General features: G+C 36.1%; 1 protein-coding gene across 8 annotated transcripts; it reads right to left on the bottom strand.

Moving 5' to 3' along the window:
* Positions 1-27,557, bottom strand: LOC139978576 (protein FAM221B-like). 8 transcript variants are annotated; one of them, XM_071988903.1, is made up of 7 exons: positions 27,399-27,557; positions 22,686-22,947; positions 13,574-13,720; positions 10,737-10,847; positions 5,554-5,760; positions 2,814-2,933; positions 1-1,397 (listed from the first exon to the last, which is right to left on the bottom strand). In XM_071988903.1, exons 2-7 carry the CDS (start codon positions 22,876-22,878, stop codon positions 1,186-1,188), a joined length of 990 nt encoding a protein of 329 aa, XP_071845004.1. In that variant the 5' UTR covers positions 22,879-22,947; positions 27,399-27,557; the 3' UTR covers positions 1-1,185. The 8 variants fall into 8 exon arrangements, with proteins under 8 accessions (XP_071845004.1, XP_071845003.1, XP_071845001.1 ...); XM_071988902.1 differs by lacking the exon at positions 27,399-27,557 and adding an exon at positions 26,580-26,715; XM_071988900.1 differs by lacking the exon at positions 27,399-27,557 and adding an exon at positions 26,576-26,713.

The following is a 27,557-nucleotide window of genomic DNA, read 5'->3' as shown; positions in this document are numbered from 1 at the left end:
CCAGGTTTATCTAAACTGTTAAGCAAGGAGATGGAATCATCTCCTTAAACAGTAAATGTTATTTATTGCTTCAGTTCAAAAAAGGAAAGAGGGAGTATGCCATTTGCATTAAAGATTCGATGACTTCATTACACTAGACTTAAGCTTGTTGTTTTGCGTAGGTTCAAGAAGAAACTGCTCTGTCCTACCTATATATTGGAAGAATAGTTTGCAAGGATGGTGTTTCTAAAACACCCTTAGAATTTTAAAGTCTAACCTAATCATGAAAAAGTGCTGTGTGCTTTTGTATATACACTATACATGTGACATTGCAAAAAATAAACGCAGTCAAACAACACCTGTCTGTCCTACTTTGTTGTCAATATAGTCTATGACAGGTTAATATAATTCCCCCAGTAATCCCCCCACCCCCCCCAGTAATCCCTGAAAAAACATTGTAAACAACATTGATCTTCATCCTTACAGGACATGACCTCCAGACACAACAAACAATAGTCATCTCAATCCTTGTATAGCGCACTGAGGTTGCTTAAGGATGGCTTTGCCGGACTGAAAGGAAATTCAAAATCAAGTCATTTTGGAAGGGGTAAAATTAGTTGGCCTGCCACCCGGAATACCGTTCATAACCTTACCAGATTTCCTTTGGCAAAGGTACATCCTGGAACAGATGAACATCTGAGGGGTAATCTTAGCCAGGGAGAATGTGGGCAATCCCTGGTGGAAAGGGTGTCCCTCCCGGGAGGGATATTATAGAGGGGGTGGGTTAGAGAAGTTATGGTTATCCTACTACTCTCTTCCATTCTGCTGCTGCCAGCAGCATTTTCAAAATAACACAAAATTGTTATCCTCGTGATAAACAATGCTATGATAATGTAGTTGCACTTCATATGTGGCGAGCACAAACCTCTCTGTAAGTACAAGAAAACAATTATATTTGTAGAGGTCATGATATATCATACTAAGTGCCTTGAAACTCCACAGTGAATACCAGAACTCTATTGTTACGTGAGATCAAGTGTCATTCAAGGTCAAAATTGGAAACTCCTCTATGCACTGTTACTTTTGTTGTTCTAATGCCCAATACCATAAGGAATTACTAAGCTTGTTGGCTTTCCATTTGGAAGCCCTGCAGCCATATGAAGTAATGTCACATAGTAACTCTGTAGTTACAATCCAGTACTAACATCAATTCCAGAAAGGTTTGAGTCCATTCTGTTTGGGCATCCTGACAGGTGTATCTTGAGTGATGGCTCTTCCCTGTGGTATGGGCCCTCGTCCATTGGTTATGGCCTTGTACATAGGACCTGGCTCTGTCTCATCTCCTGTTAGAACCATGTTTCTTAGATTTGGCATTTCCTCAAATGGTAGGTAGGCTTCTCCTACAACACAAACAGACACTGCTTAATATTTATGAATAGGTCCACTGAGGTCAATTATTTACTATTTTCCTCAGATATCCTACTACACCACAGGATATAATGAATAGCTTTTACTCTCTACTGTCTAGGGATAACTTTGGCAGTGACAACCTGCATGCAATTACACTGGAACAGTGAGAGAGTCAAGCAAGGTGCATCATTCAATAAATATTGCAAGAAGAACTACTAAAGAAGTATCATGGTAATATAAGATAAAATCAAATATGTACAGTATAATGTACTATACACTAATATAAGAGACTTCATTTGAATATATTTATAATTTTGTCAACCTGATTGCACTATTGTGATTTCATGAATGTAACCAGTAGAAGAATACCAAGTTTGTACTGAGAAAGCCCTGAGAAGACATTTCAAGAGCATTCCATATATTCCTCACAGACATGTAACATGTTAATAGATTCCCACTGGACAGTTGTACTACTCACCATACGGTATTCCATATTCATTTCAGACAGTTGCACTACTCACCATAAGGTATTCCCTGTTTATTTCAGACAGTTGTACTACTCACCATACGGTATTCCATGTTTATTTCAGACAGTTGTACTACTCACCATACGGTATTCCATGTTTATTTCAGACAGTTGCACTACTCACCATAAGGTATTCCATGTTTATTTCAGACAGTTGTACTACTCACCATAAGGTATTCCCTGTTTATTTCAGACAGTTGTACTACTCACCATACGGTATTCCATGTTTATTTCAGACAGTTGCACTACTCACCATACGGTATTCCATGTTTATTTCAGACAGTTGCACTACTCACCATAAGGTATTCCATGTTTATTTCAGACAGTTGTACTACTCAGCATACGGTATTCCATGTTCATTTCAGACAGTTGAACTACTCACCATAAGGTATTCCATGTTTATTTCAGACAGTTGCACTACTCACCATAAGGTATTCCCTGTTTATTTGAGACAGTTGCACTACTCACCATAAGGTATTCCATGTTTATTTCAGACAGTTGCACTACTCACCATAAGGTATTCCATGTTTATTTCAGACAGTTGCACTACTCACCATAAGGTATTCCATGTTTATTTCAGACAGTTGTACTACTCAACATAAGGTATTCCATGTTTATTTCAGACAGTTGCACTACTCACCATACGGTATTCCATGTTTATTTCAGACAGTTGCACAACTCACCATAAGGTATTCCATGTTTATTTCAGACAGTTGTACTACTCAACATAAGGTATTCCATGTTTATTTCAGACAGTTGCACTACTCACCATAAGGTATTCCCTGTTTATTTCAGACAGTTGCACTACTCACCATAAGGTATTCCCTGTTTATTTCAGACAGTTGCACTACTCACCATAAGGTATTCCCTGTTTATTTCAGACAGTTGCACTACTCACCATAAGGTATTCCATGTTTCTTTCTTTCTTCCTCTATCTCAAATACAGTTTCATGTTTCTCCCAGTGCTGGTCACAGGCAGCGCACAGAAAGTTGGATATGAAAGCACTACAACCGCAGCCTGAAGTTCGGTAAGAGTAAAAAAAAAAATTTAAGGATAAGTATGCTTTTTTTCAGTTCTTGCCGTTAGTTTGCAGTAAACCTCATCAATATTCTCAAGTTTTATTCCAAAATTAAAATGGGAGATCATGGAAAAATAGCATCAAAGTTAAGATTTTTGACAACTCAGCAGACCTTAATGTCTCATTCCTGACATGGCCTTGAACACCTCTCAGCATGTGATGTCACTGGGTGAAATGCTCCCAAATTATGACATTGTATTAAGTACAGGAGGAAGTTGTTTTGGTAAAGTATTTACCAACAGATGAATTTACATTCTATTATGAAGAACAAATTAGTAGTTGAGCATGGGTCGACATATACTTGAGATGTAAGAACTGGAAAGCCAAAGGCAATGCCAACTTTCATATGCAGCATTCCTTTTCTTCCAGAAGAGTACACGAAACTGAATACAAGGGCAAGGACACTCCCAGAGATACCTTCACCAATTTAAAACCAGAGTACTAGCACTGCAGGGAAGGTTCCAAGGCCAGTTTCATGGAAATTGTATGCTTAAGTTTACGGGGAAACTACTTACAAACCCCTAAGATAGGAAAATTAGTTTGAAAAATTAAGTCTTAAAATTATATACTCTGCTAGTAGACAACCTCAGTCTTTAAAATTATTAATGATGGAAATTTTTAACAGTTTTGATGAATCATCATACCTGTTTGAGAGAGTGCTTCATCACAAAGATCTATAAGAAGACTATAAGTGTACAGTCACATTCAAATTTGTCCGCTGTACAACGGACAGGTTTTGCCGAATGATCCGTCAGGAGAATCATAGGCATCTACCCCCAAACTAAAGCATGTGTAAATCAATTATGAACCACAAACTATTTTTCTTTGCAGTCTTTATAGGGATGGAGGATGAGCTTGTTGAAGGACTAATTAGATTTTGGCAAAATTTTGGATAACAGGATATCAAAACCAGAATGCAAAAATGCATAGTGGTTTTGATGTAACATTCACCTATTTTCTTCATGAATCTGACGTAATGTAAAGTGATGGTGTACAACATACTTGATATTAGTAATACAGTGAAAAGCAGTGGGATGTGAAAAAAAATAATTTCACAATGACACAGGCTCACCTGAAATGACCATTGACCACAACAACAAGCTTCCTGTACTCAATGTGGTACGTCTACACACTAAATATGAACTGGTCCAACCTTCCCTTCTTGAGATATCGTGTTTACAAGGTTTTTAAAATTTGACCCCTAGTGACCCTAAATGACCTTTGACCTCCACAGTTAACAATAGGATTCCTGTACTCAATGTGGTAGTATCTACACATTAAATATGAGGTTTGCCCAAGCTTCCTTTCTTGAGATATCATGTTTACAAGGTTCCCACATTTTGACCCCTGGTGACCCCAAATGACCATTGACCTCCACACAAAACAATAGGCTTCTTGTTCTCAACGTGGAACATATACACACCAAAAATGAAGTTGGTCTAACATGCCCTTCTTGAGATATCGTGTTTAAAAGATTTCCACATTTTGACCCCGGGTGACCACAAATGACCTTTGACCTCCACAGAAAACAAAAGGCTTCTTGTACTCAAATGTGGTACATCTACCACAATAAACATGCAGTTGTTCCACCATTCCCTCCTTGAGATATGTTTACAAGGTTTCCACATTTTGACCCCTGGTGACCCTAAATGACCTTTGACCTCCACAGGAAAACAATAGGCTTCTTGTACTTAATTTTGTACATCTACACACTAAACATGAAGTTGGTCCAACATTCCCTTCTTGAGATATTGTGTTTACAACATTTCCACATTTTGACCCCTGGTGATATCAGACCGAGGACCCCATTGTATTTTCCATTGTTCGAATCCACGTACCCTAACCCTAACAATACCCCATACAATAGAATTCTTCCGAGGACGTGGTGATTCTTTAGAAATCACAACGGAGAAATCCACAGAGAAATCCACGGGAACAGCTGGATAATAGTCCCTTACCAACTGTCTGCAAACATTCTTGCATCTGTAGTGCTCAGTGCAATGAACACAAAATATACAACTACTTGTAACATTGCTTCCCCCTGTGTAGAGGTAGCAAAGTTTGTGTGCATTCAAATATCATAATGTTAGGCTATGTTGTCACATACAGTACGTACGTACGTACAATTTGACAACAATAGCCTGTGTACAAAGTTGCTGTTGATTTGTTTATGAGCCTATCACGTAATATTTGAATCATTGCTTTGATCAGAAAATGTTATTACAGTAGTTGAGACAATCTATGAAAACAATGAAAGTTAAGGTATTGAAATCAATCTGTATCCTGAAAGCTGAACATTTTGCTACAGCTCAGGTACCCAACAGGGAAAATTAAGCCACTAGTGAGACCCAATAATCTTTTGGTACCGACAATAGCCTGTACTGTACGTCTATAGGTTCTAGGCTAGATTTTTCATTGACTTCTGTATAACAAGACCAACGCACTGTGCCTATATTGTATTGCGAGGTTCTTGCATCTTGTATCAAATGAGTTGGCTATTGCACCTACACACAGTTATATAGCTAAATACATGTAAAATTATGTATGTTCACTTCTTACCTGGGTATTTGCATCTTTTTAGACTGGTTTTGCATTCATGATCTTCATGAGTATGGTTGCATCTACATTTGGCCCTCCAGGTCAATGGGTCAAAATCTCTTCTCTTTTGGTGCCAAAATTCTCCAATATCTTCTACTCTGCCAGGAATGAACTGAAAGGCTCTGCATGGACAAACAGTTGTCTGGCATGGAAGCCGTGTAGTCTTACCTGCATGTAAGAAGGATTATAATTTTAACAAGTCACACATCAGTTCATCTTATCCGTGGTTGTGGGGCAATGTTATTTTAAAGTTGTATGATGGGGGTACAACTTTCATAGCTGCACGTTTTCTGGCATTTATATCGTTGCTACTGTATGCAGCAGGGCTTAATACAGGTATTTTAAGTTCAATATCCCTAGGTAGTAACTTCCCTGTTGTTCTCTTATACTTCAGGACTTCTCTGAGTGCTCAGTACATTCTCAAATACTGATTCTGCACAGCTTGTGGGCAATATACTAGAATATCTACTAAAATATCACCAAGTTTCGTGTATCTGTCTGTTACCATATTGATTCCATGCAGTACACAACATTTCGTACTGAGCAATGGTGGAATGCCCATGTGTAGGTACTCAGAGCTTCTCAAATGTTTGCTTTTGAATCCTATCATGATTTTGGCATTGAGCTTTCCTAGTTGCACCTGTGGAACATCCTAAAGACCTATTAGCTTGGTAGATTGATAAAATAAACATGTTTGGAGCAGCCAGTTGGGACAATTTCCTGATGCTAATATCACTCTAAACTATACTCCAATATCATGCACTCAAAACACTGTTATTGTCAGTACAAACAGTTCCTAAGCTTGATCTGATAGGAACATGATATTCATACTGCTTGTACTGACAATACGAGTGCTCTGAAGCGGGACATAACACTACAGTATAGACAAAATTGTCCCAACTGGTTGGTTTGGAGATGATAATCCATAGTTATTCAACAGTCACATAGTTTGTGGGTTTCAATAAATGGTGAATTCAGCAAGCAGCTTTTGTAACTGTGTCGGTCCCTCATTAAGCTTTGCAGAATCCATTGGGAGAGAAAGATGGTTGATTGAGCATGTGTTGATTTAGGGAAACATGATTATCAATTTATAGAGGGCCAGTGGCAAGTTTTTGAATTGATCTGGTTGAGTTGTCACATAGTGGAACAATTCTGGTGCTAATATAACCAGGAATGAACTTAGAGAAATTGATGAGAATGTGGCGGTCTATATCATGCTTGAAATTGTCCAAGGAGTTGCCTTCATGTGGGGTTACGGTGCTTTTGTAGTGATTTTCTATAAGTGCCAATTGGTCTATTAAGTGGCCTACTATTTTCATCTTTTAGAGAAAGCTTTTTCTATTTTATAACCAAGGTTTGGATTTACATTCAGGTTTTTAAATTTTCTTAGTCCTTTTCCAGAATTTGCTGGGGTTTTATCTTTTCTTTATAAGTTTTTTTTTCTGTCAATAGTGATAAGCCTATTTATCTCTTTAATTATTTTATTGGTGTGGCGCGGTAATATACAGCAAAATCTTGTACACGCAGCTGTATATGCAACACACTGTAGTGCAGCAGCAGCAGTCTGGGTTGCTAGTCTTGAATAGTTGCAGATCTCATCTCCTCCATGACGGAAGTGATTGTTCTCAATTGACGTACCTTTGTCCTCGACCCTAAACACCAAAATCTGCTTCATGTAAAATTTATCTCATCATTCTCTACATATAGTGTGGTTTATTGACTTTTTTGTACATGTTGATCAGCAGAAAATGGCTAAAACTAATTTTTAGGTTTTTTGACCTCTGAACTTAGACATCATAAATCATGCAGGCACAAGTTTACATGCATCAGGCACCTACCCACCAAGTTTAAACTTGATCCAACTTACAGTTTAGGAGTTTGCGACACACTTTTTCGCACAATTTAGGCCAATTTGACCTTTACCTGTATTGACCTCAACCCTTAACAACCACACAAGTACTATTTTAAAATTTGTCTCATCATTCACTAAATATCCTTGTGGTTTAATGACTTTTTCCAGCACACTGACAACAAGCAGGTTTTGACTAAAAAAGTTTTTGGGGAATTTGACCTATGACATCATCAGTGACATAGGCAAGAATTCACATGGTCAGACACCTATACCCATGCACCAAGTGTGAACTTGATTATACTTACGGTCTTGGAGTTCGCAAAACAATATTTTGACCTCCACAAAAAACAATAAGCTTCTTGTCCTCTTGTCCTCTTGTGGTACTTCTACACACCAACTATGAAATTGGTCCACCCTTCCCTTCGTCAGATATTGTGTATACAAGCTGAGCGTCGCAAACGCACATACACTTACACATAGGCCATATGCAAAGGTTATGAATATCATCGAAACCAAAAACTACTGAACAAGCACTTCATCCAACAAAATTCTGGATGGAGACCATAGATTCCATCATTCCGATACCGGAGGAAGGAATATGGGCCACCATTTTGGACCTCAAAGACACCAATATAGTGATTTTATGATCATCATGCTCAATGTAGTCCCTGAACCAGGGCTGGAAAAATTGTTCATTTCTTTACAAAAAGAAAACAATGCTCTGCAAGGAGCCAATAAATTTCCAGCAAGTGGTTGAGGTATAACCCTTTTCTAGGTTACATTCAGCATTGAAATCAGCAAATGATCAATCAGATCATTTGTAAATTTGTAAGATTATCTTTAGTTCACATATGGGTAAATTGTGATAATCCTGCTTCCATCCATTTGCAGTTTGAACATTGTTCATCAGACTTTGACGTAACAAAGTGAAAGTTGGTACAGCGCCAGTGTGAAAATAAAGATATACAATTATTCCTGACTTTTTATAAGTATAGGCATAGGCTATGTATGACTGCTGGTGAATCACCTTGGCCTACTGTGATAGTCACAATTTCATCCCAAAATAACACTTGTTATGCAGCCTATGTGACTTTGACTCTAGTCAAATGGTAAGATGATTTTTGTACTTCATTGTTTGTTCTTTATACTGTAGCCTTATACTAATAGTCATGTTTAATAGGTTATTGCAAAATATTTGAACATTTCTGAACTAGTGCTAGGAAAAAATAGTGTGAATTTCAAGTGGTTTGGCTGCTTCCAAAAGCACTAAAATCGCGAAGCTTCAGGGGGACTTTTCCCCCCTGGACCCACACCAGGGGCTTTGCCACTGGGCCCCACAATTAGCCCTAAGGCAGTCCCTTGACCTCACGCTTGGTAGGCGATGGCTGTGTGATCGCGCATATACCTGCAGCAGAGATGATAGTTGTTTCAGATTTTCACCCAGTTTAATGAAAAGCTAGCTAGCACCCTGTTTTTTTTGTTGCTATTTGACCTTTAACCTTGTGGCATCATAAGTCACTAGGCACTACACCCCCCATTAACCAAGTTTGAATCATTTGGCTGTGCTGTTTAGGAGTGGAATGCATTCACACTTCAACAAATCTTCATCATCTGCGGAGCGTGAATCAGAATCAGACGAACCAGCTGTAATTAATACGGCTCTCCAGGACCATTCTTGATTGGTTTGTTTCAATTTTACACTTTCTGGTCAAAAATATAGCCATTTTAGAACCGCTACAATGAATTCAGTAGCATGAATCCTCTATATCATGTTTTCCTTTAGGTTAAGGTTGCTCGCGTCAATATAGAGTAAGTTGCAACTGAACTAACACACTCAGTGCACACAGCTGAAGTACAGCTATGCCGAGCTCGCTTTGTTATCATCATAACTATGTCACACGTCACTGTGGAACACATGATACCGCTTTTCGTGAAAAATTCTCTTTTTTCTTAAATAAAAGTGGACAAGTTGAGGATTTCTTTTACAGCCTTTCCCAACATGGGATTGACTTCATTTTTCAGATATGTACAAATTAAACCAACTAGAATACTGGTGAATAAAATCGTATATTTTGGTCAATTCTGAAATTTCATTATCATTCATCTTTAATATACTGAAATATATATAAATGTTAAGTTCTCTTTTATTACCATGCCTTGATTAATAGATGTCTGTAGCATATGTTTTCAAGTCAAAATACTTTAATTTGGAAGGCTTTATATTATGCATGTTAAGTTAAGCCACAAATTGATAGGGATTTCCGAATGGGCACAGTACTGTAGTTACTGTAAAGTCTAACATTTCTTTGACATCTCATACAAAATTGAGTCTGACGTTACAAAACAAAATCCAACAAATTGATTGTCAGCAAAATTTCTAAACCAAAGTAGCCTAAACAAAATTCTTATACTTTTAGGAACAACTACAAGGGAGTAAACAGAAATTTTCATATTTTCTGCATTTTCCATGTTTTCGTTTTTTAACCTAAAATGCAATTTAACAAGAATGCAGAATACTCAGGAATTTCTGTTTATTGTCTACTTGTTATTCATAAAAGGTGGAATCATTTGGCATGTGCAGTAAAAATAATTGTTGTAACTCCCTTCCAATAAAACTTTTCAAATACAAAATTTTAATATTTCCTGCATTTTTGACATGCATGGCCCATATAATGTTGCAAACTTTAAAGGCAAGACACCTACACAACTGCAAACTTTCATGTTACTGACAAACACGGCTACTGCCTTAGCTGTACAATTTACCACACATCCAGATGAGAACTAGCTTTTTGAGAAATTGATTAATTGAGGGTCCTGAGATGCAATCTGGTGCTATATTTTGCAACTTGAAGTAACTTTATGTTCAAGGATTTTGGGTTTAGTCTGTTTGATATATATGTTTTTTAATTGTGGATAAAAAAGTTAAACAAAAAAAGGAAATTAATCCTATTGCTTTAATAATGTTTTTAAATAAGAGTGTTGAAAATTGAAATTCATGCAGGAAAGAAGCGAAGTTCACGCCATAGCCTCTGTGACCTTGTTAGTGAGAAAAGAACTGGTTATTGTGATGATCGGTGGAAAGAAGTTTACTGAAGAACATAATACGTTTCATCCTTTGTAAAACTGGTTCTTTTTCCGAAAATTTTTTAACACTACAAATCTCATCTGGGGGGGGAGCACCTGGGGGGCACAATTTTTGTTTGGGAGGGCACATTCCCCCAGGCCCCCCCCCCTTTGGCAACACCACTGATGTCAGAGAGAAATAAAGAGGAGGAATGGAATAAATGACTACCATTGTAAGATGCATGCTGGTCTAGCAAATGCCCACAGAAACATCTTGACATTCTGCCTAATCTGATGCAGTCCCATGTAAACTCTGGACATCGCCAGCCAACATAGATACCTAAAAAAGAATGAAACAGTATTAAATAGAAATAAACCAGACAAACACCCCTCCCACCTGTTACTTGCCTTTGAATACATTACACATGCAGCACAAGAGTAGTTTGCAAGCTACTATCCCTGGCTGAAGTTAATACTGGAGATAGAGTGCAATATGTATGTATGCGTGTATGTATGTATGTATTTTAGATCCTCCTGCAAGCAGGAACTCGCGAAGAAGCCTCATTGGCTTATCAAAGCCGCAGGCTGACTAAAGTCAGTCTCTTACATTCATATTAAACGTCCATGATTATGAATTTTTAATTATCGACAACTCTGTAACTGGACGACATACATTAATCTGGGAGTGACTAGAACCGGGCACCTTATGATTGAAAGGCACCAGCATTAACCACTGAGCTAACACTCCTATATAAATATATAGAATATAAATCTAGAATATAAATCTAAACAGAGTCGGTGCTTACATGGGTTGACGACAGGGAATCATGTGGCATAATACCACAAGGATAAAAAAAAAAAGACAGAGGGACATTGTTTGTTCCTGGAATTTATTTTGCAATTTCACCAACAAAAAAAGATATGAATTTGCATTTGTGATAGTGAAAATTATATAGAAAAAAATAGGATTCTTGAACTCACTATCAGACACATATGCCAAATATGAGATATGTGGAACCAATCTTGGGAAATTGTGTTCACAAGGTTCGTGTTTAATAAGGCTCTACATAGTGTGAACTTTGATAACCCAATCGAGCTTTAAACTCCACCGAAAACAATAAGCTTCTTGTACTCATTATACGAAAGACACATGCAAAATTTGTGAGCCAATTACGAATGCCGCGAAAGTATCCAATAGCTATAGTTTGCATCCCTAAACCCGCCGTTTGTGCTGAATGGCAGGTTTTTTCCAGTTGGTTAGCTGAGTGATGAGTCCCATCTTTTCGCACCTTAGTTGAGCTGCCTATTTGTCTATAACGCAACTCATCAAACAGCTAGTAGCCTAATCACAATCAGTAATCGTGCAGTGCACATATGCTTTCGCATGCTATACGGTCACAATAATAATGTAACAATAAACTTCATAATGGGAATGTTTTATAGATTGTACTGTGCAAAGCGATCAAACTTCCGCATTTAAAGTATGTTTGGGAGAAGAAAAGAATTCATATAAAAAATCTTTATAAAAAATCCTTAACTTAAGAAATCTCCACAATCTCATCCCTTCAAAATATGTGTAACTAAAACCTGCAGCAGATTAATAGCTATAATGGAGATGGTTCTATGCACTTTACATGTTGTACGTGTGTAATTATACGGTAGTATCAAACAATAGCAATCTTTTACAAGTAGTTCTGGCAAAAATGATGGGCAGTTCAAGGCAGACATGGCAAGTCGTGAACAAATCAACTCTTCCAAATTCACTGATCCCAGTGTGTTTGCAGGAGAGAGAAAGTTTCAGTAAGTTGAGGTCACGGAGGCTGAAAAATGCAACCTATGGTTAATAGGCTAATTCTTTTCATGTTTCCTATCTGGAGTTATCATGTGGACAAGGATTTCAAGTTTTGACCCCTGGGTGACTTTAAATGAACTCTGACCTACACCTAATTATGTAAAACTACACTACAAAATGCTACTCTACCATGCATATATGAGCTACCTTTTATGTTCAGGTTCTTGAGATCTATACAGTATTTTTTAGATTTTCACATTTTGCCCTCTGTTGACTCCAAATGACCTTTGACATTCATCCAAGACAATTGGGTTCTTGGACTTATAATAGGGAAGCCACATGCAAAATACGAGAGCGTATCACATTTCCTAATTTCCTATCTGGAAATATCATGTTTACAAGGATTTTATGTGTTGACCCTTGAAAACCTTAAAGGAACTCTGACCTACACCAAAATGTCTAAGAACTACCCTACATAAGGCCATCCTACAATGCATATTTGAGCACCTTTGATGTTCAGGTTCTGAGATTTTCACATTTTGCCATCTGCTGACCCCTAATGACCTCCACATAAAACAATAGGGTTCTTGCTGCAGAGGTTAGCTAACTTTAAGAGACCCTCCTCAAACAATTCGCAATGTTTTCACAAGTTTTACTCGGAAGATTTTCTTATATGGTGCTTTTTCTGTAGAGACTCTGCAAACTTTCAAGGTTTACTAATGAGTGTTACTTACTATATGTACACCAGGAGCCTACTGTACACTCACATGTATCTCTGTTAGTGTTACAGTAGTCTACTAGGTTTGAAGTTATAGCTGCATATCATTGATATCTCAATTGTTTTCTTCCCAATAATTTAGGCTACGTGCCAGCTAGCTATAGCAATTTTATCTGCTCCTTAAAAAAAGGTTGCTAAAAGGGTTATCCACCAATGAAACAATATTTTAGCTTATCAAACATTCTTACCAATAAGCTCAAGAAGTATGGCTACAAACGCAACAATGCTGTCAAAAATTTGGAAGCAATGAAGACGCTGAAACTTTGTTAAAAGCTTATTTTAGTGGCCAGCTAGTGTGTATTTATATGTTTTGAGTTAACGAGAGTACATTAATCCCTTTTCCAATTGTCCTTGTTTTTCCACACTGAGGCTGCAAAACTGATAATGACAGTCTCCAACTTAGATAACCATTTTCATGTATAAAACACCAAACCCCCAACGCCCCCCCCCCCCCTCCAATCAGAAAAAGGTAAAGGGCAACTCCTAGGTACTGTACCTGTTTGAATAGCTTCGATGGCTGCATTCAGCTCTGGTTGAAAGAGAGTTTGTAACTTGGAGCCCATGTCTTCTCTGTGCATTGCTTTAGCAACTGATAACAACTCTGGTTTCTCAGCTGGTATTATTGGCTTCACAGTGTAGTTTCCTGATTGAAGTATAAAGAAAGAAGTCTCGGACCCTGCAGGTCAAATCTAAGGTGATTTGGGGTATCATGACCACAATGACCATTTGCTTTCTTAAATGTGACAATTCTATGAAAAGCTTTTCACATTTTCTAGTTTTAGTAGACCTAACATGAGACCAAGTGCACCAAAAGTGTAATTTTGACGGAACTAGACATACAGTAACTACAGAAAGGTTGCAGCAGTTGCAAAAGTTAACTTCTCAAAAGTCTCAATGATTACCATATATGATTTTCTTAACAAAAAGGGTAGACTAGTATGGTATTAAATCACACACTTCAGTTGTACTGTACATCAGAAGTAAAACAAGGCAACAGCTGAGAAACACTGTTCTGTCTTTTCCGAATGTCAATTTCCAATGTTCAATCATCACACACTCTCTATCACAAAGCAAGTGCAACTGTTTAATGCCACAGGAACATTTAGTAGGCTGTGATACTTTATGGTAAGCCAATGCTCAATAGTTAGATATAAACAGGGTTTATTAGTCAATAAATGAGGGGTACATTGATAACATCTTATTGGCATGTGTTTTGATATTCAGGTGATAGCCAACCAATAGGCCTATTAATGTCAAAGAAAGCTGTGGATGCTGTTTAAGAGTTTGGACACTGTATGTGAACTTGTGATATTTACTAGTTAGTTCAACAGTGGTTCACAATATTACTGCATGTGTGTATGTACTGAAAATTTGAAATAATTTGCATGAGGGCAACTCCACTGTAAATTCTAAACAACTAGTGTACTTTTGCTTCTGAGTTGGAATATACAAATAGCAACTTCCTTTTGTTTTGAAAATTTTCCTTCTGGCAGTCTTCAGTGGAAAATGGTATCGCTGCAAATCCACTGTTACTGCACTTTGCTAAATGGAACCAGAAAATCAAGAGCATTCAGACTTTCATCTGAAATGAAATTTGACCTTAATATAGCTTCATTATGGTTTTGTTACTCAAAAAATTAGATCTCCATACACTATATGTAATTGATTCAAGTTTCACTCTTTGAGTTACCATGTATAAAAGTTTTTTGACATCTGACCCCAATTTAATTTTCACCATAACCAATTTCAATAAGATCATACAAGGTAAGAAGTTCAACCAGGTCATACTTACTAAGTTTTGGTATTAACAAGTCAAGTGGCTGTCACATAGTCCATTCATGGTTTTTACAATTGCATACTACATTTCTTTAATATGCTTTTGGCATGGAATTATGAATATAAAAACAATTTACACAATATGACTTTGTCTTCTGCTGACCTTAAGCCACCTGTGACCTCTACAGACAATGAAGTGGATCCACATTCAAATTATGAAGAAAATTAAATCTTTAATATTGGAGTTACAATGCTTATAAGTTTTACAGACCTTGAACTCTAATGACCTCAAAGGATATTTGACATCAAACTGTTTCAATATCCAGAGAGAACATTCTTCCTACTGTATCATAAATACAGTCAAACTGTTTCATATCCAGAGAGAACATTCTTCCTACTGTATCATCAATACAGTCAAACTGTTTCATATCCAGAGAGAACATTCTTCCTACTGTATCATAAATACAGTCAAACTGTTTCAATATCCAGAGAGAACATTCTTCCTACTGTATCATAAATACAGTCAAACTGTTTCAATATCCAGAGAGAACATTCTTCCTACTGTATCATAAATACAGTCAAACTGTTTCATATCCAGAGAGAACATTCTTCCTTCTGTATCATAAATACAGTCAAACTGTTTCATATCCAGAGAGAACATTCTTCCTACTGTATCATAAATACAGTCAAACTGTTTCATATCCAGAGAGAACATTCTTACTACTGTATCATAAATACAGTCAAACTGTTTCATATCCAGAGAGAACATTCTTCCTACTGTATCATAAATACAGTCAAACTGTTTCATATCCAGAGAGAATATTCTTCTTACTGTATCATAAATACATTCAAACTGTTTCAATATCCAGAGAGAACATTCTTCCTACTGTATCATAAATACAGTCAAACTGTTTCATATCCAGAGAGAACATTCTTCCTACTGTATCATAAATACAGTCAAACTGTTTCATATCCAGAGAGAACATTCTTCCTACTGTATCATAAATACAGTCAAACTGTTTCAATATCCAGAGAGAACATTCTTCCTAATGTATCATAAATACAGTCAAACTGTTTCATATCCAGAGAACATTCTTCCTACTGTATCATAAATACAGTCAAACTGTTTCATATCCTGAGAGAACATTCTTCCTACTGTATCATAAATACAGTCAAACTGTTTCATATCCAGAGAGAATATTCTTCTTACTGTATCATAAATACAGTCAAACTGTTTCAATATCCAGAGAGAACATTCTTCCTACTGTATCATAAATACAGTCAAACTGTTTCATATCCAGAGAGAACATTCTTCCTACTGTATCATAAATACAGTCAAACTGTTTCATATCCAGAGAGAACATTCTTCCTACTGTATCATAAATACAGTCAAACTGTTTCAATATCCAGAGAGAACATTCTTCTTACTGTATCATAAATACAGTCAAACTGTTTCATATCCAGAGAGAACATTCTTCCTACTGTATCATAAATACAGTCAAACTGTTTCATATCCAGAGAGAACATTCTTCTTACTGTATCATGAATACAGTCAAACTGTTTCATATCCAGAGAGAACATTCTTCCTACTGTATCATAAATACAGTCAAACTGTTTCAATATCCAGAGAGAACATTCTTCCTACTGTATCATAAATACAGTCAAATTGTTTCATATCCAGAGAGAACATTCTTCCTACTGTATCATAAATACAGTCAAACTGTTTCATATCCAGAATGAACATTCTTCCTACTGTATCATAAATACAGTCAAACTGTTTCAATATCCAGAGAGAACATTCTTCCTACTGTATCATAAATACAGTCAAACTGTTTCATATCCAGAGAGAACATTCTTCATACTGTATCATAAATACAGTCAAACTGTTTCATATCCAGAGAGAATATTCTTCTTACTGTATCATAAAAACAGTCAAACTGTTTCATATCCAGAGAGAACATTCTTCCTACTGTATCATAAATACAGTCAAACTGTTTCATATCCAAAGAAAACATTTTTCCTACTGTACAGTATCATAAATACAGTCAAACTGTTTCATATCCAGAGAGAACATTCTTCCTACTGTTTCATAAATACAGTCAAACTGTTTCATATCTAGAGAGAACATTCTTCCTACTGTATCATAAATACAGTCAAACTGTTTCAATATCCAGAGAGAACATTCTCCCTAATGTATCATTAATACAGTCAAACTGTTTCATATCCAGAGAGAACATTCTTCCTACTGTATCATCAATACAGTCAAACTGTTTCATATCCAGAGAGAACATTCTTCCTACTGTATCATCAATACAGTCAAACTGTTTCATATCCAGAGAGAACATTCTTCCTACTGTATCATAAATACAGTCAAACTGTTTCAATATCCAGAGAGAACATTCTTCCTACTGTATCATAAATACAGTCAAACTGTTTCAATATCCAGAGAGAACATTCTTCCTACTGTATCATAAATACAGTCAAACTGTTTCATATCCAGAGAGAACATTCTTCCTTCTGTATCATAAATACAGTCAAACTGTTTCATATCCAGAGAGAACATTCTTCCTACTGTATCATAAATACAGTCAAACTGTTTCATATCCAGAGAGAACATTCTTACTACTGTATCATAAATACAGTCAAACTGTTTCATATCCAGAGAGAACATTCTTCCTACTGTATCATAAATACAGTCAAACTGTTTCATATCCAGAGAGAATATTCTTCTTACTGTATCATAAATACATTCAAACTGTTTCAATATCCAGAGAGAACATTCTTCCTACTGTATCATAAATACAGTCAAACTGTTTCATATCCAGAGAGAACATTCTTCCTACTGTATCATAAATACAGTCAAACTGTTTCATATCCAGAGAGAACATTCTTCCTACTGTATCATAAATACAGTCAAACTGTTTCAATATCCAGAGAGAACATTCTTCCTAATGTATCATAAATACAGTCAAACTGTTTCATATCCAGAGAACATTCTTCCTACTGTATCATAAATACAGTCAAACTGTTTCATATCCTGAGAGAACATTCTTCCTACTGTATCATAAATACAGTCAAACTGTTTCATATCCAGAGAGAATATTCTTCTTACTGTATCATAAATACAGTCAAACTGTTTCAATATCCAGAGAGAACATTCTTCCTACTGTATCATAAATACAGTCAAACTGTTTCATATCCAGAGAGAACATTCTTCCTACTGTATCATAAATACAGTCAAACTGTTTCATATCCAGAGAGAACATTCTTCCTACTGTATCATAAATACAGTCAAACTGTTTCAATATCCAGAGAGAACATTCTTCTTACTGTATCATAAATACAGTCAAACTGTTTCATATCCAGAGAGAACATTCTTCCTACTGTATCATAAATACAGTCAAACTGTTTCATATCCAGAGAGAACATTCTTCTTACTGTATCATGAATACAGTCACACTGTTTCATATCCAGAGAGAACATTCTTCCTACTGTATCATAAATACAGTCAAACTGTTTCAATATCCAGAGAGAACATTCTTCCTACTGTATCATAAATACAGTCAAATTGTTTCATATCCAGAGAGAACATTCTTCCTACTGTATCATAAATACAGTCAAACTGTTTCATATCCAGAATGAACATTCTTCCTACTGTATCATAAATACAGTCAAACTGTTTCAATATCCAGAGAGAACATTCTTCCTACTGTATCATAAATACAGTCAAACTGTTTCATATCCAGAGAGAACATTCTTCATACTGTATCATAAATACAGTCAAACTGTTTCATATCCAGAGAGAATATTCTTCTTACTGTATCATAAAAACAGTCAAACTGTTTCATATCCAGAGAGAACATTCTTCCTACTGTATCATAAATACAGTCAAACTGTTTCATATCCAAAGAAAACATTTTTCCTACTGTACAGTATCATAAATACAGTCAAACTGTTTCATATCCAGAGAGAACATTCTTCCTACTGTTTCATAAATACAGTCAAACTGTTTCATATCTAGAGAGAACATTCTTCCTACTGTATCATAAATACAGTCAAACTGTTTCAATATCCAGAGAGAACATTCTCCCTAATGTATCATTAATACAGTCAAACTGTTTCATATCCAGAGAGAACATTCTTCCTACTGTATCATCAATACAGTCAAACTGTTTCATATCCAGAGAGAACATTCTTCCTACTGTATCATAAATACAGTCAAACTGTTTCAATATCCAGAGAGAACATTCTTCCTACTGTACATAAATACAGTCAAACTGTTTCATATCCAGAGAGAACATTCTTCCTACTGTATCATAAAATACAGTCAAACTGTTTCATATCCAGAGAGAACATTCTTCCTACTGTATCATAAATACAGTCAAACTGTTTCATATCCAGGGAGAACATTCTTCCTACTGTATCATAAATACAGTCAAACTGTTTCATATCCAGAGAGAACATTCTTCCTACTGTATCATAAGTACAGTCAAACTGTTTCATATCCAGAGAGAACATTCTTCCTACTGTATCATAAATACAGTTAAACTGTTTCATATCCAGAGAGAACATTCTTCCTACTGTATCATAAATACAGTCAAACTGTTTCAATATCCAGAGAGAACATTCTTCCTACTGTATCATAAATACAGTCAAACTGTTTCATATCCAGAGAGAACATTCTTCCTACTGTATCATAAATACAGTCAGAGTACTGTACAAACAATTGGACATTTTCTTTACCTAGTTGAACTTACTTCATTTCATTTAGTTTTGTTTCTTTGTAACATACAATTAATAACAATATATACAAATTATGTGTCTATATTGAAAGTTAAATTTATGTTATGAAAGGAAGTGATCTAAAAAACCTTGGTAGGCTTGTGAGGCAGGTCACTTCATTTTCTAAAAAAGTTGAGAAAAAAAAAAAAAAGAGAACAAGAAAGGTATGAAGGAAATAACAATACTAAACCAATTGATTTTAAGTATTTATGTATACTCATGTATGCTTAGTATACTTGCTCTTAAAACATGAATGTGAGTTGCAGTTATGAATTTTAGTAGGAAGATTATTGCAAGCTGTGGATGCTCGTACACGTAAGCTTTGCTTTAAAGTATTAGAGTTACAACGTGGTAAGTGGAGACATCTATATCGCTTTGTATTATGGTCATGCATGTCACAATTAAAGGAAAAGAAATATTTAAAGTATGTGGGAGCAATATTGTTATAAATTTGGTAGGCAAATGCAGCTTCTTAAACAGGGATCAGATCGGTGAATTTCAACAGATTGAGGGAAGAAAACAATTTGCTAGTAGGGTCATATGAGTTAACAGAACAAATATGACGGACCGCCTTTTGACGTCTGTTCAGGTGTGTTTTCCTTGTTCCGGTCCAGACTGGAAGACAGTAAGAAATGTGAGGCACAATTTGGGTAAGGTAAAAGGATGGAAGGATCTTCTTTGGTACAGTAAGTAATGTTTTTATTTCGATAATATACCTGTACAGTACTTTGGGCAACTTTCACAGAATTCGTCCTGCCTTTAATACAAAACGTCACAGCTTGTAATAAAGCTACTGTATAAAGGCAATTGTTGACAAGTCTTTCAAATATTTTGGAGAAACATGTTAAATTGAAACTGGGCGATAGTTATCAAAACTGGTAGCATTGCCTTTCTTAGAAATAGGTATAACTTAAGGCTATTTTTATATGTTCAGGAACGATACTGGACTTAAGCTGCTTGTTTATAATATTTAGTAAGAGGTTTAGATATAACATATATACATGACTTTCTTAACAATGCCAGGCTTGATTCCATCAAAGCCCACTGCCTTTGAAGGGCTGTTAACATGACATGGAAATCTTAATGACTTCATCCTCATCTGTTGGAGTTAGACACGTGCTTGATGGGTTCATGCTGTTTAAATACGCTGACCAGTATTTGTATTACTCTGTATTTTGGAGGCAAGTGTAGAACCAATATTATAAAAAATCATTAAATGCATCTGCTATCTCCTTCCTATCAGTTCTTTCTACATTGCCATGATAAAACAAAGTCGGAAGCATGCTACTATCTTTCTTTTTATGTAACACATCGCTGATTCCATGTAAGCTTAAGATCATTTGGACAAAGCTCTTAAATTATCTTTCTTAGCATTGCAAATAATATTTAACGTTCTTCGGTTAGTTCAAAAATCTCTACCATCATTAGTTGCAATCCTTAGATATCTCTTTATTCCCTTATAAGTTTATTTTTACATTTGATTGATTGTAAGATACCGTTACTTATCCAAGGTTGTCGCTTCTTACATCGGTAGGTGTATCAAACGTAAGACATTGGAAAACAATTTTCATAAGTGTTATAATATTTCCACACCTACATGACCTATATTGACCTTTGATCTTTTAAAGAGCATTGCAGTTCTTGTTCTCACTAAGGTGAATGAATACATTCTGAGTATAAGCTCATTGCAGGTTTAATTTTGGATGTTTACAAGGATTTCAGACTTTAGCATCTACAGTATTAACTTTAAATGAGTTTTTTCAAAACTGAGTTTTAAAAACAAACTTCTGTCAACTGTTCACATAGTTGTCATTTAGTGCTCAAGCAGTGTATGCTTGATTAACAATTGTGATGTACTATCAACGATTGTAATAAATATTTGCAAAAAACATTGCATATTCTTTGACCATCACTTCATGGTGGCAGTGCCTAGATAAGTCCTCAAAATCATTAGAAGAGGAAGAAAGAAACCAAAGGTAGAGAAAATATTCATCATGGTCCTTGCTTTTTCTCTGTAAGTTCACAACCATATAACATTAGGCCATCACTATGTATTAATCTTGCATAGACACTAACCAATCCTTCCAAGTAGCTCACTTTACTCACAACACAGTGCATACAGTAGGTGATTGTCTATCCCACTAATTGGCGAATTGTACTGTAATACATGATTTCCCAATTTATTTCCCATCAATGTGAACAACTATTCAAATCTGAGGCCAAACTTTGCAATCAACTTTGTTAACCTCATCAAAATATGTACTGTGGCATCAACAATTAAAGCTTCCTTGTTTGGATTTGATAAAATCATTCATATAGCAAACAAAAATATGATGTTCAAGGAGTGAGTACGTCATTTCAATCCTGATCAGTCACAAATCCTGACTGTCACTCATACACATGATATCAACTGTACAATGTAGGTAGTTCTTACAATGTTTGACACTAACTTTAGTTCTGAGCTGGATCCAGATAAGTTCACCAACTTTTACAGAGAACGAACTTCACATTAAGATTTATTTTAGAAATCATGCATAGATTAGGACTCACATGGTCTATGTTTACCATATTTCTTTGGTTGAAATGTGGGAAACTGTGTCCTGAGAGAAAGTTGCATCCTGGGAAAGGGCTTTGAGGAAGATGTGAAGTATATATCTATTTTACAGAGGGCTGCCAATTACATGATCGAAAATTTACAGCTTTAGTTTACTACAGCACAAATTCTTAATAGCACACAAAGCTTTCACTACAGCAGCTCATCACATCAATTTATTGCCCACACCAGACTAAATACATTAAAGTTCTCAAATGTCCTAACTTCACAATATTCCAGTAATGAAGCAATTTGTGCTGATCAAATCAACTGATCAAAGTCACCTGCAACAACATTACAGCATGCAGCACAAAGTTAAAAATTATAATTCATGCATGTGGATCCACATGACATTTGAAACTATTAGGCAAGGCATATTGCAAGACTCGAGTATTGCAATATGCCTTGCCTAAAAGTTTCAAATGTTATGTAAATTTATGTTTCATTGTAAGCTTACCAATCGGAGTTACTATTTGTTCTACAGAAGATCCTTTTGCCAAGGCCTGTTTCTTCTGGACCATTGCTTTATTTGTAGATGTCCTTGGTACATTGGTATGCTTGAGACTCTTGTGTTTTGCATGGTCACTGCCCAATGACCTAGGAGCCTTTGTTTTGGGTCTGACATTTTTCTTGGTAAATCTCTCCTCCATCTTTCCCCATAAGACTCAATTTAGCAATGGAATTTCTTAACAAAAACAAAACTTTCTGTTGTACTGTACCTGGCAAGAAAAAAGTAAAACTATATAATGGACAAGAATCATTTACTTTGCTGTATATACATATGCATCAAGTATAATAACCAGAAAGCCATTTGGCTTTGTGCTTTCAGATTTTGATCTCTGTTAATTGACCTTGATCTCAGCAAAACAGTAATGCACACAATTGTTTCCATCTGGATTATTTTAAATGTATTGCATGGAGACAACTCTGGGTGATTCAGGGCTCCCAAAGCAGAATCTTACAAGTACTTTTGAGGCCTGGACCATTTGTTTTATAATACGATTCGACATTTGGCGAGCCCAACTAAAATCCTACCCGCAAAAAACAAAAAGTCACTGGCCAATAACAACGCAATGTTTTATGTCTCCATACTTTTGAAAGTAGTGTAGAACATTTAAGTACAACACCAATTAATTTCCTACTTAAATATTTAGGTTGCACTACTTAATGCACAATAGAAAATAATATTTCTCTGCAATATGAAACACAAACTTCATATACAAAAAGAAAGTGATAAAAGAGTAAAACATGTCACAGAATCATTAATATTTTGTGGCAAACATGCAATTTCAAAAGAACATGGACAAATATGTCGCTGCCTGGATACAAGATAGCTTGGCTTTTGTAACAGAAGTGCTACTCTAGTGCTAGGCCAATAAGTTAACAGCTAGGAGTGGGTGTGTAGGCATTTTCCTCACTGCATTACTGAGAAGAGACTCTAGTAGTAACACCCTATTGTTTTTTTCTTTACAAAGTTTCTATTCCTTCAGTTTTATGTGCTTCAAATTGATCAGCTTAAGGTCATTATTCCTCCATTCATCATCCATTAAGTACAAATCACAACATCAAAGCACAGCAAACCACTGTACAAGTGTAAATGGCTGAAAGTAATGATGAAAAACTACTTAACTGTGGAGGAAACTAACATTCCCCCAGCAGCACCATGGCCTTACCCTAAGTTAGGGCAGGCTATTGTATATGAATTGGAAAAAAGGGATCACTTAGCCTAAGTCACACTATGGTAGGATATAGTAACTTTGTGATTCTAAGAGCATAAAACCTCTTTTAATTTAAAATAGAGTTGTAATGACAATCTCTCTGATGTTATACTGTGCTTTACTGAACCTCTGTTATTTATGTGGTTCATCAATATTCTCTTCAGATTCTGTCAGAAATAGAAAGAATCTTACAAATAAAAAATTGATATTTCCTTCTTTTAAAATTTTAGCTATTTTGCTGATCTACATAGATTAAATTGTGTTGGAAATAGTAGTTACAAGTTCTCTATTAAAAGACGTTAACTACAGTGACTATCAGGGAAGCTACAGTACACGTAATGTATAACACATGCAGTATGCAAACTAAGGGGACATCCAAATCTACAATAGGCGACGCCACCATATTACTATTGGGGCATTAGTTACAACCTGTTAGTTTCTGTTACAGTATGACTTCCTGACATAAAAAAAAAATGTACGTTTCCCCACATGTTGCAAAAATCACAAGTTTCTAAGGCAGAAACCATGTTTGTTATGGAGTATATATTTTGTTTGTTGGAATAGCCATAGAAACTGAAAACGAATATTTAGAATGGAAAGATCACATTGTTTATAGTAATAGCTCATACTTCAAGGTAATGGACGAATTTGCAGTCGATATTAAGCAAGAGGGTATATTTCTTATCTTTTGTTTGAATGTATCTAAGGTAATTGGTTAAAAAGAGAAAACACCTTCTCCACCTCCCTTGAACCATGCATAGGAGCACCTGGATCAGCAAATTCACTGCTAAAAGTATAGGCTGGTAGGAGTAAGACCTGTTCTCTAGCCATTATCTTAGGGTGTAACCATAACCCTACTGTAAGGACTATAGCCAAGGCTAAGCCTAGCTAGCCTTTAGTAGGCCTAGGCTTGTAAGTGAGACATAGCTGTAGCTGGAAAGGTAACGAAATTAGAGAACAGATTATATTGATTGGTCAAAATATTGGTCAATCAGGAAGAAATATACTTAGCCTTACCAAAAGAAACAAAAAAGGATAACATATCCTGAAAGTTTGATCAATCTGTAGTTGTACCAGAGGGCATTGTCTTAACCTCCAAAAGTTACGAAGTAGCATTAATATTCGGCATTATTATTATTATTATTAACCTTTAAAAGGGTGACTCGGTTAGCCAAAGCTAATCTTCCCCGAGGCCCTAAAATACAGTCAATATAAAAAGAATAATATTATAAAACAATAAACAGAGAGTAAGACTATTAAACATACAAATATACAACAGTAAATCACAAAACTGTAAAAATGGGTATAGAACATAAAAGCGTAATGAGATGATTAAGACTTGAAAAATTCATTGACTAAACGTTTAAACTATAGTATAGTAGAGAAATAAAAAACTGAAACAAAAATATCAGGCCCGATTATATTGCTTAACTTTTTGCTTAACTTTTTGCTAAATGGGTTGAGTGGAACGGTTTGCCTGAGTAAGTTGTACTTGCAAGTATAGTCAGTATTGCGAAGTTCGCCATACTGCGAAGATCGGCCACCCTTAAGAAATACACGATTTCACCATGAAAATCTACAGGAAGAGTCAAATTTCACCAAAAAGTACGAAGCTACAGTTATTTTCTCTCCAAAATGACCTGTGTGCAAGAAATTACTTACATATTTGTCAATAAAATGACGAAGATCTATGAAGTCTGTTATAATTACTGAAAAAGCAACTGCGCCCCCAATTTTATCACCATCGCCACACTGTGGGTTGCGCGTCCGAACTTCGCAATACTCTAGCAAGAAATACCAGTTCCACAATCACGAAGAATCTTCTTGGAAAACAACGTGAAAACAGTTTGCAGGAAAGAAAGTTTGGCCGTGTATCGTACTATAACAAAATTCTCCCACCATATGAAGTATATTTTCAAATGATTTATACCAGAAGATTTAGTTTTGGGGTGTTTTAAGTCTTAAGTGGCCGAACTTCGAAGTCACCATCCTACTGTAGTGTGAATGGGTTAAAGAATGTTTTGGACAAGCACTTTAAGCAATATAATCAGCCTGATATTTTTGTTTCAGTTTTTTATTTCTCTACTATACTATAGTCCTTCATTGTCCCTCCTGATCCTTTTTTCTACTAAGCAAAACTAACTACAATATATATCACAGTTAAGTATCTGCTCAGCTACACAAAGAAGTTCACACAGCACACAGTTTAGGAACACATGAAGTACCAGTAAACCAACATACCATCCCACTTTCTGATTACGTATCGCTCAAAAATGCAGTCAATATAAGCTAGCCTAGACTTTCCTATGTGATACGCACTGATTCGCTGCAAATTTTCGGCGATGTCAATTTTTGGTTCGCTAGCCTATGCTTATCCAGCTACAGTGTACTATTACACTAGTACCAGTACTACTACTAGTTTATGCCTAGCCTAAGTTAGGCCCAGGGTTATGGAACTACCATACGGATGACCATTAATTTTCAGGCCGATGTTTGGCCTTTATATCAGTTTTCTTGTTTTGGCGTAAGGTTGAGGCCAGTTTAATTTCTGATAAGGATAAGAGTTAAATTTGCTCGTAACGCAATGTTAAATTCCTTGGATGATTCAACTGATGAGGTGAGATCATACGAACGAGAAAACAGGTTTGTTTGGTTTCCTTAGAAACATCAAGGTAATATCATACGGGCCGAGTTCGTTGTTCAGTCTAGCTAAATCGTCGAATTATAACTAACTCAACGAAATCAATTCATCTCGATGAACTAACTCAACGAGGTAAATGAATCTGGAGGATTCATGTCAATTGGGTGCGCGCGTACCATGCATGGAGGGTCATGTGATGTGTTCCAGGGTGATACCAAACTGATATTTATCTGTAGCAGTTCAAGAACAGTGTTAGTGACTTCGTGAAAGATTTGCACGAAGACGGATCGGACTTGGGAACTAACGACGTAAGAAGGTACTGGTACTTCAGGCCTACGAAATAGTGCTAATATGCTAACGTTCAACCTTATTCTCTTGAATGAAGGCAGGCCTTCTACATAATAGATCTTACTTATTAATACAGCTCTAGGGGCAAGCTTTGTCGCATATGGCCTAACGTTATTACTACTTGCTATAAGTGAATGTAGAAATGGGAAATGTAGGGAAATGTTTAGTTCAGTGCAACCACGGAATTCTCCATGGAACAGAGCCTAATGCTGCTCGACGGGCATATAGCTATCACATTAGGCTACAGGCACGGTTATTGCTAGGTAACGGGTGTCGTCTGCTGCTCTTAGCACGCAAACACATTTACGTACTAGTTGGGTGAAATCATCATGCGTAATAGGGAGAGTTGTATATTAGTACCACCCTGGAACACATCACATGACCCTCCATACATGGTACGCGCGTACTCGCGTATTTACTGTGTGAAAGTTTCTCCAGATTCATTTAACTCGTTGGAACTAACTTTACTAAGGTGGCATACTCGTATATTAGAGTATATATTCATCCCCCAGTTCTCCAATATCAGGAAAAGTGCCAAACAGCAGCAGCTGAACATCTTTTTGACATGTTTTCAATCAGGATCTGTTTTTGTGGCTTGCATGAAGAGCATGAATGAAAGTAC

Source organism: Apostichopus japonicus, chromosome 13, assembly GCF_037975245.1.
Source record: "Apostichopus japonicus isolate 1M-3 chromosome 13, ASM3797524v1, whole genome shotgun sequence".
Classification (NCBI taxonomy): Eukaryota; Metazoa; Echinodermata; class Holothuroidea; order Aspidochirotida; family Stichopodidae; genus Apostichopus; species Apostichopus japonicus.
Note: the sequence above shows the minus strand (reverse complement) of the source record. Positions and strands in the feature narration are given on the sequence as shown.

Coding starts and splice junctions, on each gene's coding strand:
- LOC139978576 (XM_071988903.1), bottom strand. CDS start 22,878: ATGGAGGAGAGATTTACCAAGAAAAATGTCAGACCCAAAACAAAGGCT. Junction 13,721..22,685: donor ACAAATAGTAACTCCGATTG/GTAAGCTTACAA, acceptor TACTTCAATCAG/GAAACTACACTGTGAAGCCA. Junction 10,848..13,573: donor CATCGAAGCTATTCAAACAG/GTACAGTACCTA, acceptor ATTCTTTTTTAG/GTATCTATGTTGGCTGGCGA.